Source organism: Trachurus trachurus (genome assembly GCF_905171665.1).
Source record: "Trachurus trachurus genome assembly, chromosome: 15".
Taxonomy (NCBI): Eukaryota; Metazoa; Chordata; class Actinopteri; order Carangiformes; family Carangidae; genus Trachurus; species Trachurus trachurus.
Genome location: NC_139906.1, coordinates 27,087,444 through 27,104,676, shown reverse-complemented (window position 1 = coordinate 27,104,676; position 17,233 = coordinate 27,087,444). Strand labels below are relative to the sequence as shown.

General features: G+C 41.2%; 1 protein-coding gene across 1 annotated transcript in view; it reads left to right on the top strand.

Moving 5' to 3' along the window:
• Positions 1-6,241: 6,241 nt before the first annotated feature.
• The window catches only part of pdzd8 (PDZ domain containing 8), a 54,936-nt gene continuing 43,944 nt past the window's right edge, over positions 6,242-17,233 (top strand). The window contains exon 1 of the mRNA XM_083988051.1: positions 6,242-7,252. Within this exon, the coding sequence (XP_083844177.1) occupies positions 6,336-7,252 (917 nt within the window). The 5' untranslated portion in view covers positions 6,242-6,335. The remainder of the gene's footprint in view (positions 7,253-17,233) is intronic.

Genomic DNA, 17,233 nt, shown 5'->3' with positions numbered 1-17,233 from the left:
ACGCTGTGCTCTTATATGAGCAGCATGATTGATGATCACTTTATTCTATACGTTGTAGGCTAGCTGATGCAACCTGCGGCAATATTGTCTTAAAAAAAAGAAGGAAAGAAACGTCACTAACCAACTTTTTGATCATTATCTCAAGAATCATATGTCGTCATTAACCTATTGTTCTTATCTTATCTAGGCCTATACACTTATTTATCAAGGAACAGTTTCTTCTTCTTTTTTTTTTAATTCAACATAAAAAACAAACAACAAACAAACAAACAAACAAACAAAAAAAACTGGAATTGCTGTGTTAAAATGAACAATAATTGTTGCTACGGGGCAAAATTGGCTGCATATAGTTGACCAAACCATTGAAACACAGTTTTGAGGTCTGTTGGGATTTGGCTGCTCAGTACAGTAACATGAGCTTGTTGCATTAACTTGTTCTCCACCCTGTCATCAATGACGGGACACCATGTGTCAAACTAAGTAAGTTCAGGACAGTTTGACAAAAATAGCTACAAAGAAAAAAACATTCTTTAGTGAATGCAGCAGCAGATGTTAAAGGTGTCCTCCTTCTTCCTGTTAGGAGAGGGTCTAACTGAAAATCTACAACCCATCCATCATAGAGGCTGACAGTTTGTCCATTATGCCAAAAAAGGTTGTTCCTAATATCCTAATAAACAGGTTTGAGGATCTAATGGAAGATGCACTCCTAGAAGTTTTGTCATGATGTCAGAAAAATCATGCCGGAATGTGTTAAGTTTTGAGCATGTGCTTTTTGAGTGTCATCATCATATATAATCCATATTCTTCCACATCTGGGCCCATTCTGGCACATACACACATCCTTTGGCTGTCAGACCAGACTCTGCCCAGCTGTGACAGATGAGTATAGGCTGCTACACACAGGTTCAGCAAAATCTGTGGCTGACAAGATGAGACTGAATAACTTCAAATGTAATATTTAGAAAATCAAATACAATGTGCTAAAAGGTTAACAGTGGGCACCTCCAGATAGTGCAGCAGATAGATCATGACATTCCTATTATCACATACACATACAGTACATCATATTCCATAGTTAATGTAAAAATATCAATGCAGGTTTAAACCATTCTTTGCCTACACATAGACACTGTTATGATGTAGTAAATGCACATGACTTATAAAAGGGAGTAGTATTCATGTCTCATGGGTTCACATTTGCTGGATTACCTTGAACCTTGGGAGGTCATGGCCCTCATCTTAACTTTAGTCATTCCTTGACTTTAATCTGGCGCCACCTTCTGTCCACTTCATGTCACGACAGCTTCTCATTGTGAAAAGATTTATGTCACAGATATGGAAATAGAGATGACACAATGGCGTTATGTTCTTTGAGATCGCATGCAATGTTTGCAGCTCCAACGTGTTTTTTCCCAGTAACTGCACATAAAAACAGTCCCGTCGCTAAAGTGACAGTTAGTCCTGTTCTGTTCTGACAGGACAAGCTGAAATGAGTGGGGAATGAGAAGAAGTGACAGTTGCAGACTGCCTCCACACCAAAGTATACAGTAGTCAGGAAGTCTGTATAGTAGTCATAATTTCGTGGAACCACTTTTATCAGCAAACACCTAAACAAGCTGATCCAATCTGACTGAGGACAAACACTGCACAAGTTCTGTGTAAATACTGAGTCAGTCAACCTCAATATGTTCTATTATGTCTAAACTGTTGATAATGCAGACGTTTATCGCAAATGTTCAGTCATTTGTAAAGCTATTTAACAAATTTTGTACTGATTATTTGGTTATTGATTATTACGTTAGTGAAGTGCATCTTGGACTGATGATGCTCACTCCCACACCTCATCTTACTGCAAAACGCCTCACCAATGGTTCATGCTGTATTTTGACCCTTGATAAACAGGGAAGGAACCTGGCAACAACCATGAGGAGGTTTATTAAGCCTTCCTCACACGCAGTGTGTACGGAGACACTGTTATATATACAGAATAAATAACTTTATTTTAATTACCTTTCTCAATGAGTTTTTTTTTTTTTTTATCTATGATATTGTGTTTTTCTTGATGACTGCTCCCTTGAATGAACTACTTACTTATTCAACTATTTATTCATTTTTAGTATAATATGATCATGTATGCTGTTCATGTTCTGGGCTTGATTTTTTAACTTTTAACTAATTGCAATTGCAAAACTGAATTGCCCTTCTGGATAAATACAGTTCTATTTATTCTATTATGTCAGCTAAATGAATGAATGAATCTGGCTTTAAGTGCTCATATCGCTGTTTGATGATAACAATGTAGAAAAGCCAAAGCAATAAACTCAGAAAGATAAGATAAGAGAGCATTAATGTTGAGATGTTGTGATGTGTGTGGTTCAGGGTTCCACAGCCAAAGTCTTTTAAGGCTGATAAAAAAAAGTAATGGAATCATTTTTGTTTGATAATAATCCATCTTTTCAGTTCATTTTGGTTGTTTTTTTTCTAATTGTCTCCCTTAGGAGAAATTTGTTTTGGACAGAAGAGAATATCACATATTCACATCACAAAACGCTCAAAGGAGAGAAGGAAAAAAAAGTCTGTTTACATATAGCAAAGATTCATATCAGCACATAAACATCTAATAAAACACATTTGTCTGCACCAACACACACACACCGACACACTATCTCTCTTTATTTTCACTATTACAAACGCTCTTCCTATTGCTCATATACAGCATCTCATTCATTCTATTGCACTGATTATTTTATTGCACTCCTATTTTTCTATTGCACTTCCCTATTGGTTTATATTGCACAATCCCTTTATAAATCTCGCACTCACACACACACACACACGCTATCTATTTAATACTTGAATGGAGGTAGATATTGACCCCTTGCACGTGACGTCACGTTCCACTCGCGATAGCTCCGGACGCCATGATGGACGGCAAAAGAACAGTGAACGTCAATGTAATTCAATGGGCGCGTTATAGTTTTGTGACATACCGGGGTTGTAGGGTTTCCCCTCCTTTTCCACTGAGCTGGTTCCAGTGCTGGTTCGGAGCCAGAGCCTGACTAGCACCGGTTCTTTGCTTTTCCACCGCTTAAAAACCAGTTATTGGTTCTTAAAACTGGTCTGAAGCACCAACTCCTTGCTGGTTTAGAGCTAAGAACCGGGGGCTGGCCACTGGCAGCGGGGTTACATGAGCAACAGGACCAGTGCGAAGATATACAGACACGTTATGGATGCCATTATACGTTAGTTTATCTACAGTGTATAGTCGATGTAAACACAGTTGAAGCTAACTAGCTGAGCTACATGCTGTGGCTAACAACAGCTAACGCTCGTATTAAACATAGCACCGTCACAACGTAGTTGCCGCCGTCGGATCGCGGCGATTACAACGAAGACGGCTTCCTGTTTTCTTTTATTTTTCAGCCGGGTTTAATCAGAGAATGATCACTAATTATACAGACGTCGGGTCAGGTCTTCAACACCCACAGGTCGGACCAGGTTTTAATTTCCAGGTCTGTTTACTGTAGTTAGCAGCAGCAAAGACAGCAGCAGCTGCTGTATGGGGAGTGTGGCACTGACTGACGTTAACTCCTTAGCAGTGGAAAAAGCACAGAAAACTGAGATATTCTACGGCGAATAACAAAAAAAACAAACAGATTATTGCAACGGATGAGTAGATATTCTATTTTAAATAAGTGATAATGCTGTGAGGTTGTAGTGTGAAGTGATCGAGCCACATTGTTGGACGGGACCCATACACAGTACATTATCACGGAGCACCTTCTGCCGTCCGTCATGGTGTCGCCTCTCGCGTCACGTTCTAATTGTGACGTAGCTGCAAGGGGTCAATTAAGGACATTTAACAGTGCGGAACCTCGTACCTTTTTCCTGAAGTCAACAGCTCATATTCGCTGTGAAGAACATGATTTGGATCACCAGCGATTTTGTGGCCTTGCCTCCACACCGTCTCCTCAAAAATCACCTGGAGAGAGGATGGGGGTGGCATACCAATTATTTTTCCCGCTCGGCCAATCAGATTCTGTATTTGTGCTTTTAGTTTTACAGGAAGATTACCAAACCAAGTTGTAATCCGTATCTGATAAGTGATTCAACCGATGCCCTATAAAACAACATATTTTCTTTATTAACACCCTGTAGCTCTAATGCTGGCTGTGCGCCGTTCAGGATCTGGGTCTCTCCTGCCTCTGGACCAGAGCAGCTCCACATCATGTGGATCAGAGTGATGTCACAGTGTCTGCACACCTGCTGGAGCAAAGCAGCTTCTGACGCAGCAGGACAATGACCCTAAACATCAAAGTGAATTCAGTTTCTGGAATGGACCAGTGAAGATCAAGACCTGAAACCTTCAGCTGTGACCCCATCGTCTTTGTGCCGAGACTCTGAATTAGCTCCACTGTCAATGTTTGAACAAGAACACCACTATTATTTGTTTGTTATTAGTAAAAGCAGGTTGTGTTTGTTCTTGACTGAATTTTATCTTTGACTTTTTCTTGTTACTGTATTGTATTGTGCATGTATATGTATATAGTAAATAGAATATAAAAAGAGACACAGTAGAGGGGAGCTTTCAGTCAACAATTTGTTCTCTTCTATTTTCAAAATGTGATAAACTATGCTGATTTACATGGAGAAAAAAACTGTTATGGCCAACTTCTCCCTTTCAGTCATGTTTGAACCTGCAGAGTCCTAATGATGGCTATACGTTATTAGAGATGAGGAAGTTGATTCTTCACCCAGAGTCACATGTCCTTAAGTCAGGGGTTGAAACATTTGTTTTAAATGCTTACTGTGCTGACGTGACCAAACTTTGTCAAAAAAGAAATATGAAAATGCCAATTTGATTGAAAGAATGAAGACTTTATTTTGAACATGTTAAACAATACAATGCATATAATACAATAAAAAGGCAAAAACAAATCAAAGCAGTTAGTAAGTAAGTAGGAAGAAGCAGTGTATTCAATCCCATTGTTGATTCAATTGTGTTTTTATAACTACTTACATAGACTGTGTAACATATGCTACATGTTTTTCTTATTCTACAGTTTCATCACAGTCAGTATGTTGTTGTTTCAGAGTCATGGAGTTCTTTACACTGTGGAACAACACAACGCTGTGTGACATAAAATACTAAAGCACCTTCAAAAGCAATTACTCCACTCCAGTAAAAATGTGAGTCAACAACCATTTGTACTGGACTCACTCAGTCATGCTGTTTACTGAATATGTGACTTAAGTAAGGAAGCTGTGTGGACCTATGCATGTCAAAGTGTTGTAGTACTCGTCTTGAGACCACATTTTCAAGGTCTTGCTCTTGTCTCGGACAGAATTTTTTTCTCAAGACCAGTCAAGACCACAGCTGCAGCTTTTTTTTTTAACTACAATGTCTCTCTGTCACTCACTTACTTTAGTTTATGTAATGTAATTCAAAAACTTTAAGATAATTAAAATTGTTCTACAAAAGTATACGCTTGTGTAACCATCTGAAAAACTTGGTTGCACCAGTGTCAACAGTGGGAGGAGACTTCTGGAGGTTCTGTGTTCTTCTGTTTAATCCAAATAAGGTTTAGATTTTATATAAAATTATCTTTTCTTTTTAGCTGAGGAATAATGTAAATATCAATCCACATGATTATTATCAGTACTCATATAAATACAGTAATGGTCTTGAAAATGGTCTTGCATTGGTCTGCTCCGGATCTTGGTCTTCTTGACTCGGTCTTGGGTTCGGTGGTCTTGACTACAAACTACAATGTCCACCTCTGGATGTTTGAGTTGTTATAAGATAGAATAACTTGTTTTACTGTCATATATAGATGCTGTGTGATACTGCTTTCTTTTATGAAGAGGTGTAATGGTGAAAAGGAATAGTCATGATACAGGAGCTCATGTTTTTTTTTAGTGTGGTAGTAATCCGCTACAGATATATTTTCTGCTCTCTTCTACTAGGATAACTCATACTAAATGTCTTGTATATCTTGTATTGGACGTAATCTGACACAAGTGGTCACTTGTGATCACCTGGTAATGTATGATATCATGCAGGATACGTTTCAAAGGGTCAACTCAGGTCTTAGCATGGGACAACTGGGAAAACCTACGCACCTTGAACGCGTCTGCCTCCGTCATTACGCACGTCGACGCAGCCGGTTCGTCCAATCAGGTGAGGATTGTGAAGCCCAGGAAAGAAGCAGATGATATGGCAGCTTTGAGAGCGACCAGGTGGAACTTGCTTTGTTAAAAACGGCTCAACGCGTGAATATGAAGAGTGTGTGAGTCGGGCCCGTCGTCGGGGGCGGGGGGGGCAGCTGCTCGAGATGATTTACTTAATGCTCATTTCCGCGTTGTCCGGAGCGGTCGTTACGTTGATATTACAATTCTTGCTGATATACCGGAGGAGCCCCGAGCCCGTAAGCAGGACAGTGCAGTATGTCAAAGTAGTGCCCGATAACGCGTTGAAGGATTACTTTAATACCCAACATGCCGAAGCAGGTCAGCAGCAGCCGCAGCAGCAGCAGCAGCCGGACGGCACGACATCTGCTGCGGCCAAACAGCAAGAGGCCGCCTCGGCCCGGCAGCAGGAAGCGGCTGTCACCGGCGGCAGCCCCAAACAACAGCCGTCGCCGCCGCCGCAGCCGCCGCCTCCTCACAGCGAGCCGGTTGATGCCACCAGACCGGAGACGTGCAATTTCTTAAACGCTATCTTCCTGTTCCTGTTCAGGGAGCTCCGTGACACCCCCGTGGTGAGACACTGGCTCACTAAGAAGATCAAGGTGGAGTTCGAGGAGCTGCTGCAGACCAAGACGGCCGGGCGGCTGCTGGAGGGGCTCAGCCTGAGGGACATCTCCCTGGGCAACTCTCTACCGGTGTTTAAAACGGCTCGGCTGATGAAGCCGGTGCACATGAACGAGGACGGGATGCCCGAGGAGCTCAACTTCGAGGTGGACATCGAGTACAACGGCGGCTTCCACCTGGCCATCGACGTGGAGCTGGTGTTCGGGAAGTCGGCATACCTGTTCGTTAAGATGAGGCGCGTGGTGGGCAGGCTGAGGCTGCAGTTCACGCGCATGCCCTTCTCCCATTGGTCCTTCTCCTTCCTGGAGGACCCCCTGGTGGACTTCGAGGTGAAGTCTCAGTTTGAGGGGAGACCGCTGCCCCAGCTCACCTCCATCATAGTCAACCAGCTGAAGCGGGTCATCAAGAAGAAGCACACCTTACCCAACTACAAGATCAGGTAGGCACACACACACACACACACACACACACACACACACACACACACACACACACACACACACACACACACACACACACACACTGATAACATCACTGTCACAAACTGAGAACATACCACCTGCTTAGTTTTTACCTAGTTGTAGACAGTTGGGCATGTTGCTTTTAAAAAGTATTTAGTTATAGGCTAGTTAGTTACTAGTTATTTTCCCCATAGGTAACTGAATTACTACATTAGAGAAGTAGCTAACTAATTACTAGGAAAAGTAGACTAACTATTGCGTTACTTTTTTAGAATATAGGCTAATGCTCAAATTTGTCAAATTACATGGACTCGCCCCCCTAACCATAACCCTAACCTCCCGTTTATCTGGAACTAACCAACTCACTCAGTATCCCTCCGCCTGCCTGTGCCGTATTGCCCATGGGGTTCCCAAACTTTTCACCCCACAACCCCCAAAATAACGGTGCCATTGACTGACGACCCCTACTATCCTCGGAGGTGACATGCGCACAAAGCCCACGCACCAATTGACGTATCCGAACACGGGCATATGACACAAAACAACTGAACAGCCTTACAATAAGGAAGTGATTTTACATGTAGCCAGATATAGAAGTAAAAAGCAGAATACCTTAGTCAAAGTAATATCCATGTAACTAATGAGTGAACATTGCTTCTGTCATGTGCAACCATAAACCGCAGTACTGAGTAAACATGTGAACATTGTTGCTGTGCAAATTTACGTTTTCGGAATGTTAATCTCTCCTAATGACATGGTTAAATATTGGAGATGGCTACTTGGAGATCATCTTCCCAATAGACACGTTCTGTAGGCATCTAAAGATGAGGGAGGGAAATTTATTTGCATGGTTTTATTTTTAAATTTGAACTACTACTTTTTTAACAATTACAGCTCGTGACCCCACTCTTGGTGCCTCGCGACCCCCCAGAGGGTCCCGACCCCCACTTTGGGAACCCTTGGTATATAGCCTACTGGTTAGTTCCAGATAAACATCTTTCTTCTGACTAGTTGATGGACTGAAATATTATATAATGTACACTTTAACGGGTGTATTATCTTGTGACGTGACTTCTTGAGTCAAATAACGGCACATTTTATCGTCAGTAACTGTAACGGCGATATAACAGGTGAAACAGTAACCTTTTTGATTACTTGTTACTGAAAAAATGAGCGCCGTTTGTAACGCCGTTATTTTATTACACTGTAATTCCCATCACTGGTTATATATAGATAAATAGATATATAGATAAATTCCTTTCCAACAAAGGTTCAGTGCAGCTGAAAGCTACCAGAGCTGTACTCATGTCTACCTCATTGGATGTGTTGTTAACTGTCTTTTGTTTGACCATTAGTCTGCTTCACATGCTGCTGTTGTCTCTTTGTAGACTGAACATCTGTGTATTTTTAGCTTATTGTAAGATATCATCAGTTGTGTGGTTTTTGATAGTGACTGTTTTCACTTCATTACACACATAAAAGCCCAACGAGGGACAGGAGTTGAAAATTAGCAACAGCTATAAAGTCTCTGTGCAACACAATAGTGTCTTATTTTGGAATCAAGTACATCATCCCGATCATGTAAGATAAAAGTAACAACTAAAACTTGGCACTGTCAACATGCAGCAAAACCACAACACCTACACATGCAAACAACAGCAATATAACCAGAGCAGCCTTAAGATAACGAAGCACTTGGGAAGTTCATCACAGTTACACTCGCACGTTAAATCACATGACACTGGAAATAGATATATATAAGATATATTTTTGCATTTTTGCCTTTAATTGATAGGACAGTGGAGAGAGGCAGGAAAGTGGGTAGAGAGACGGGGGGAATGACACGCAGTACAGATCAGCACAGTCGGCAATCGATCCGGCGATCACTCCATTGGGCGATGCCAAAAGTGAAGCGCTCTTAACGACTCGTCCACCTGACAAGATATTTGACTCGGTGTTTAGTACAGTTATAATAAACATAAGGAAATAAGATAAGAACAGTCAAAAGGCAAAACACTGCAAGAGTCAAAAAGAGAAATATACACATAACGCATAATAGACATTGAAAAATATACCACAAAAAATACTACAAAATTGTGAAACTAAAGTCCTGATCAGTGGATGTGTTAAAGTCCACACACTGTGGACAGTATCTGTTATGTACAGTGATAATACTCCACAGTTTATGTGTTTGTTGCTGATTAATGAGCAGACCTGTGCTGCTCCATCACTGGGACGACTGGACTGAACTCTGGGCCTGATACCAGACAAACATGTCACCAGATAATTAGTTTAGATCAAGCGCTTTATGTTAGTCTGCTGCATGTGTGTGATGCAGTAAGGTTAAATATGAATATGCTACAATAAATATGGTATGAATATACTGAGATAAACACAGTGTGAGTGCTGGCAAGTGTGAATATCATGAAATATAAATGCAGGGAATGAAGGAGGTATAGAATTAGAAGAATTAAATGTACACACCATAGATCCAATAAACGGTGGTAGTGCAACTATGGATATGCCATAAATACATAATCATTATAGGAAGTGGTATAAATGGTTTGCATCTAAATGTTATGAATTAAAGATAAAACCTATAACAATCAGCTGATGTGGTCTCCATGCTGCAGCACACAAAAACACCTGATGCAACGCTGGGTAAGCAACAAGCTAGTTGTTTGGAGACAGTACAATTCTCCGCCTGCAGTGGACGCTTCATGTCTCCACCCTGAGGTACAAAAGACTTAAAGGGATAGTTCAGCTTTTTTGAAGTGGGGTTGTATGAGGTACAAATGGTATAATATCTGCAGTAGAAAGGTCTCTGCCGCCTCCTCCACTGAGAAACACTGGCGCATCACGCTGCACCGATACACTGTTCTGAATGAGGGACAATAAATCAGCGTATTTTCGCCACCTACAAGAAGTCCCGTCTCAAAATTACGATATTTCTTCTCGTAAGCGGTGGAAATAAAAATGCAGATATTATACTTAATGGCCATTTGTACCCCATACAACCCCACTTCAAAAAAGTTGAACTATCCCTTTAACTGCCCTTTAAAACCTTAGTCTCCCTCTACCATTGTCACTGAGGCCGGGGCCTCTGTTTGTTTGAGACGTGATGATGAGTGAAACAATCAGTCAACAGCATGACTGAGTGTCTCCACCTTGAAGTGCCGTACACCAATGTCTCGTGATGACAGATTTATTAAAAACTTTATGCCGACACCCAGGAAAAAACTCAATACCACAGGGAAAATTAGTACGTTGAAGGAAACATAAAGAAGAAGAATTGTGACAACATTCTCTATCTCCATGTCCTTTGTTTTTTTTCTTTGCATTTTAATTCAGATCATGTGTAAATGTGATGGTGTAGCCTGTGGTGAATTCCCCGTGAGAAAGCAGCTCAGTAAGCTCTAGCTGGTTTGGTTGCTAGGCAGTAGGAGCCATGGTTTGGGTAGACCAGGAAACACAGTGGGCACTCCTCCATAGGCTAGATAGAGGTTAGATTTTCCCCCACATGCCTGGTTGTAGGAGCCAACTGAATAAAAACGTTGGCCCATAAATACAGTTAATGAGGGGGTTGACTAAAACTGGTGGTGAAGGTCCTTCAGCAGCAGCTCTTGCCATGTTCAGTTAGTTTTATGCTGGCGACAGCAGCAACACAGTGTTGTGACCATCAACTTTTCGAGTTCCCATGTTGAGCTGCTGAGGGTGGGTGGGTGGTGGTTGGGGATTTAGCAGTGTTGTGTGAAGTTGTGTGTCGAATGGTGGAGGCAAAGATGTAACAATACTGTTGCAAATTAGTATCTAATCTGATAGATAGAACAAGCAGGTGGTGGGCGGGGCTTAAGGCCTGACATTTCTCAATCAGTAAATAAGAGTTAAGGCTAAAGACTAGGAAATGTCCTTTTTCGATCATTGGGAAAACTACTGATTCTTTATTGATCCATTATTATTTTTTTATATTATGAAATGCCAATGGCATAAGATACTATATGTGACAGTTGACGGCCCTGTCACTACTATGCCTCCAATCGATCATGCACCCTGGCTACTTGGCCACTGGGATATCCCGTTGGTTGAATGGTCAGTGCGCATGACTATTACCCAGGAGACTGGGGTTCAAACCCCCTACGTCCTGCCACATTCAGAAAGCATATATTCCATATAACAGACCAGCAGCTGTCCTCTTAGTTAGAGTTGAACAGTTTAACTATTAGCGGTTGTGGAGCTCTTAATGGAAGCAGAGCCTGAGGCCCTGAGCCAAACTAAAAGCCACACAGGTTAGATCCTCTGTCTGAGACTCAGACACTATTCTTGACAGTTAGAAACCTTATATGTATTAACAACGTAACCTTAAACCACAGACTACTGTGATCAATGCATACAGTAGGAAGGTTGCAACAAAGTTACAGTGTAAATTGCAACACTTAAAAGTTTGCAAAACTTTATTTATAACAGTGACCTTAAAAAATTCATTTGCTCTAAACTATTTTTTTTTTTTTTTTAGTTCAGAGGCCAGAGCAATAAAATAATAGCATAATAACCTATAAATAGCTAGAACTGTAAATGTTTCCCTTTGTTTTAGTGCAAAGAAGTTTATTTGCAGTTAATGAACTATCCTTTCCACTTGGCAAATTCTTTCCGGGGGATGGATTGGAGCTTCTAGCGGGGTGGTTTTGGCACGGGAGCTGCACCTTTAAAAAAAAAAAAAAACCCTGTTCTTAACCAAAGCTCCTCATTAATAATAAGGGGAAGCTATGGTACCCAGCCTAGAGAGTAAAGTAACTAGAGGAACATGAGCACGTCAACATGCTCAGGTATGAGACGTCACGTGAACGCAGCCTGGTCACAGTCAGTCCAGTTTAGAGGTCGACTGATACTAGATAGTAAAGACCAATATGACATCGATAGCTGATGTCCATTTAATTGGCCAATACGATAAAATTATAATTGGAGCGGACGGTCTAGACAGCCCAGTCAGAGTCAGCACAGTCAGTCAGCATGTGAGTGATGCAACCCATTTTAATCACAGTAATCCTAGTTGTCCCTAGTCATCTGTTGATAAGGCTGTGACAACACAGGTTGTTCTACAAACCTATAGGAGGCCGTTTGTTTAGTATTTAGTTTAGTCCAGCCCTGTTTATGAATGACTGTAGTTACACACTGATGTTACCCCGACCTCCTGTGTGTGGGGATCTGGTGCAATAAATTGAAGTTGCCTGATGAAAGTGTGTGCAGCCGTCAGCCACTATCAGAGCTGAGACTTCTGCTGATAACAATAGTTTATTTAGTGTCCTGTCAGCGCTGATAAAAAAGCCAAGTTGATTAATCAGCCTGTCTCTGAAACCAATCACTGATAAGCATGTTAGATCAGATTCACATAATCAACAAAATTCTTAATCAATTATCAATCATCGGTTAATCATGCCCTCATGACTTTTTTTTTCTTGTAATGTGTGAAAATAATAATATTAATCCTAAGAGAAGATTTGTGCAGATGGTAAAGACGGTTCAGAGGTTTGCCTTTACTTTTAATGACCTGGGTATTGGAATGAGCTCATCATCTAACATGATGTACTGTATCTTGACAGAGCTATTTCACCACCAAGCCCCTCTCAGCACACAACTCCTCAGCACATGAGTTCACAATGGAAATGGTAGATGTTCAAACTTCCATTTTTATGAGCATCTTAAAGACAAGTCATCACGTTTTTATTAGCAGTTTGACTCTGAAAATAATCCCAACTGGAGGTCCACTCATCTCCACAGCCACATTTCACGGACTTTCATTGGCAGATGCAGTTTTCTCTGTTGTCATGGAGACACTCTCTATGCTTAAGCGTTGTTGAGATATTCTCCATGACAACAGAGTAAACTCCCGAGGCTCGAGTCCATGACGGATGAAAGCTCTGAAGAGAAGCCAGCAAGCGGATCTTAGGTTAAGATTGTTTTTTTGGCTGGGCAGCAACAGCAGGGACCATAGGATACCATGCCAGACCGTACTAGACCAGACCAGACCAGACCAGACCAGACTGTACCATACCGTACTAGACCAGACCATACCATACCATACCTGACCATACCGTACTAGGGCTGTCACTTTTTTAGAAAAATTATGCCCACACGCCCACACACTGTTTTATTTTTAAAACTGTTTTACTTTTTTTCCCAGAAAAAAATTCCCGGATTCTCTCGTTGTTTCATGTTTGACTTCCTGCCTAGCTTGAGACGCAATCGCTGCGGCTTGTGCACAAAATAGATGCCGAAACGATCGCTGCAGGGCGCGAGCTGGCCGCGGAGGCCTGCGCCACGACACAACACCAGCGGTTAAAGTAAACTGGCTCTGTTTCTCGAAACTTTGTGGCTATTCACAGCGCTTCCGCGTCCGGTAGACGGTCCCTGGTGCTATGTACGCTATTCGAGCAGGTTATTACTGCTTGAATATAAACTTTTGACCCCACGTTCGAACGAATATTCGAATGCCGAATAAAAAGTGACAGCCCTATACCGTACCGTACCATACCATACCATGCCAGACCATACTAGACCAGAGCATACTATACCAGACTGTACCGTATCATACCAGACCATACTGTACCGTACCAGACTGTACCATACCATACCATACCATACAGAACAGAACAGACCAGTCTCACTGACAGTTTCCCCATTGGCCATTGCTCTTTCACAATAAGTTGGTGCAGACAGTTTCTATCAGGAGGCATACTGTCAACTTTTCCCACTTATCACTAGATTTAGAGTAAGGGTTCGACAGTCTGACGATTTTATAGTAAATATGACTGAAATCACAGCTCAAACTGTGTCTTTTAAATAAAATCATAAGATTTCCAGAATGTCTAAAAAGGGTTGGGAGCTGAATTTACGGTGGCCCTCTGTTTTTACTGATAACTTAACATTCATTCAGCTTTTTTCAGCATCAGCAAGCACACAATTGGATTAAAAAAGTAGAAACATTGAAAGTTCTTTCACCAATTCACAACTCAACAGCATGTTCTTAGAAAACCAAAGAAAGTTACAGAGGATACCTCTAACATAAATCATTCTGCAACATCACAGGATCCACAGGGCTCTCAGGCAGTAATGGTGCAACAGTGTGGAGGGGAAGTCATATCTGATCTCCAGACAACCATATGATCCCAGAAACACATGCCTGACTGAACCTTTTTGAGCATTAAGATCTCAAGTTACATGAAAGAGACCTGAGGTCCTACTACAAAACAGCTCAACTGTTTAGAACCTGCTGCAAAAAGACTGAAGAGTGGAGCCGGTGTTTCCTGCTGCCTTCAGTTTTACTTCAATACTTAGTTTATGAACCAAAAAGCTCAGTTTTGGTCTCAGCTGATTGTAGAGCCTCCATCCAATGGTTTCAGAATTTGCTATGTGCTATGTGCCCTCTAGCAAACACTAGTCCACATGTCATGTGAGGTGTTTTAAACAGAAGCTTTGTCTTTTCCTCTCTGCTACTGGTAAAGTGCCCAGAAAACAGCTTCAGTATGCACACTGTGTCTCATGTCTTTAGCCTTACACACACACGCACACACACAGACACACACAGACAGCGAGAGAGTCTAGTGTTCTTTCTATTTTTAATAATTGATTATGCTCTACTGAGGATAATTTAGTATCTTTTGTATCTTCTCATTGATTACCAGCTGCTTTTGTGTGTGTGTGTATCTGTGTACCATTGTCTTTGCCAAACGTGTCCCTGGAGACACAGGAGGTGCAGTCATGATGCGTTGCAGTGGTGTAGCTGACAAAAGACAAAAAGCAGGTTAGGTCAAAGACGGGTGTGATCTGACAGAGCGGTGAGCCCTGAGGCTGAAAAGTGAAGCCAACACGGAAAAACCAACCGCTACAGCCGCTCCTCTAATGACCTCTAAAGTGAGTCTCCAACACTGAGTCAGTCCCCAGACAGTTGGATGTTAAAATGTCCAATTTTACAGCAGAAATAAACATGTTTTTACAATCCTGGCACAAAAACAGTTTGCTCTCTAGCTATATGAGTCATTGGCGACTGTACTTGCTCATTTCAGTCAAATGTTAACATTGCTCTAAGTTCTGTGTAATTGAGGGTTTGTCACATTGAGTGACAGGTGCATCTACCATTGTATTAACCAGCAGCAGCAGCATGTGCTGGCAAGTTGCCAAGAGAATGGAGGCAGTGTCCATGTAAGAAAATAAGATATCATGATATTTAGTATGTGTTGATATTCAAAAGCACTGTATCGATTTTACATACAGTTTACATGCAAACATTCACAGCAGTCGTTCAGCCACTGACTGTGGCTCATCACATGCTCAAGTGTAAGCGAAATTAGCACAGTCAAAAAAGGTAAGAAATCACAATATATAGTCTTCCTTATAGCATTGCAATATATCGTAGTATATCATATTGACCCTAGTGTTGACCCTGTACCGTGGTATGTTTTGTATCACCAGATTCTTGCCAATACACACCCCTAATGTCCATCTATAATATATGGATCAGTGAAAAACAAATAAATAAAATGACAAGATAAGCAATAAGAAATATCTTCAAAAATTGTTTTAAAAGCATCAGATTTGTTGAAATGTACACTTTGTATCCACGTTGGTATTATGTCATTTCAACCTTAAAAAAAAGTCAGACTGAATGCCCCTGAAAATGTCAAATGGGGCAACCACAGAAAAATTATCAATATTAGATATTCGATGCACCTATAGTGGATTTAAGTGGATTTATAAAAACAATACATTCTTCCGAAAACCTTAATTGAAATAGATTTTTGTTGCTGTGTTTCTGTATAAATGTTAATGCATTTTGGCAACAGTGAGCAGGATGTATCCTAAAAACAACACTTTTCTTCTAAATAATGTTACAAATGTTGGAAAAATTTCTCAAGAAACATTACAAAAGGGAATTACATTCACATTTGAGTCCAGATTTATTTTCCTGTATATAGTCAGATTTTTATCGAAAAAATACTTGACATTGACCCATTTACAGTCTCTGTAAGAATGTAATAAAACTATCACATTAATTTCTTTTTAACTTTTATTAGAGGAGAAAAAAAACCTGAAATACATCCACAATAATTCAATGTAGCTAAACAGTAAAACATAAAAATGATGAAAGGGGCCAAATACTATAAAAGAGTGTGAACCTCACTGAAAGTAGAAATGACAGTTCACTTTGAAGAAGTGAGAGAAAGAGAAAGAGTAAAAAAGGGAAGTTAAAGTTCACTCGTGAGAGAGTGGAAACATGTTATCACTCTTTGCCTCACAAAAAAGGAAGAGCTCTTAGATAGTGGATGTGTATTCATACACCAGTCACAGACCTGCTCACAGCAGCACCACAACAAAAACACAACTGCACTCTGACCGCTCACTTGAGTCGAGCCCTGAGAAGGTTCCCACCCTCTGTTATCAGGGGCAGATTGGCTGATGATGTCATTTCCTGTCTGTTATCACAGTGCAGTGTTTCCTGCTCTCTAAGGCCCGACTCCGACCTGCACACACACTCCTACAGTGATCCAATCACAACCCGTCAGCTCTAAGTGTGTTTTCACACCTGTTTTAAAATGCATCTCTATTCTGATCATGTGTCACTTCCTGCTTTATATTCAATACTTTGACAGTGTTGCGGTACCAATGAGACTGTGTGAGTAGAGTAGTTGGTCCTCCACTCCTGAAGAGATGTAGCTGTATGTGGTCTGAGTGTTTGGATCCCATGTGTCTTGGCTGTGTTTACACTGACCACAGATCAGATCAGCTGGGACGGATGTTGGTACCAGGTCTGAACAACAGGGCCTCTGAAGCAGACTGACTTTGTCCCCTCAGACCTCTAGTCCGAGCCGCTGGTGGAGATTAGATCATTGTTTGCAGTAGTCAAATATGGCTGCACACATCAGAGACTGTACAGTAGCCTACTGTACTTGTGTCTGAAGGTTGGA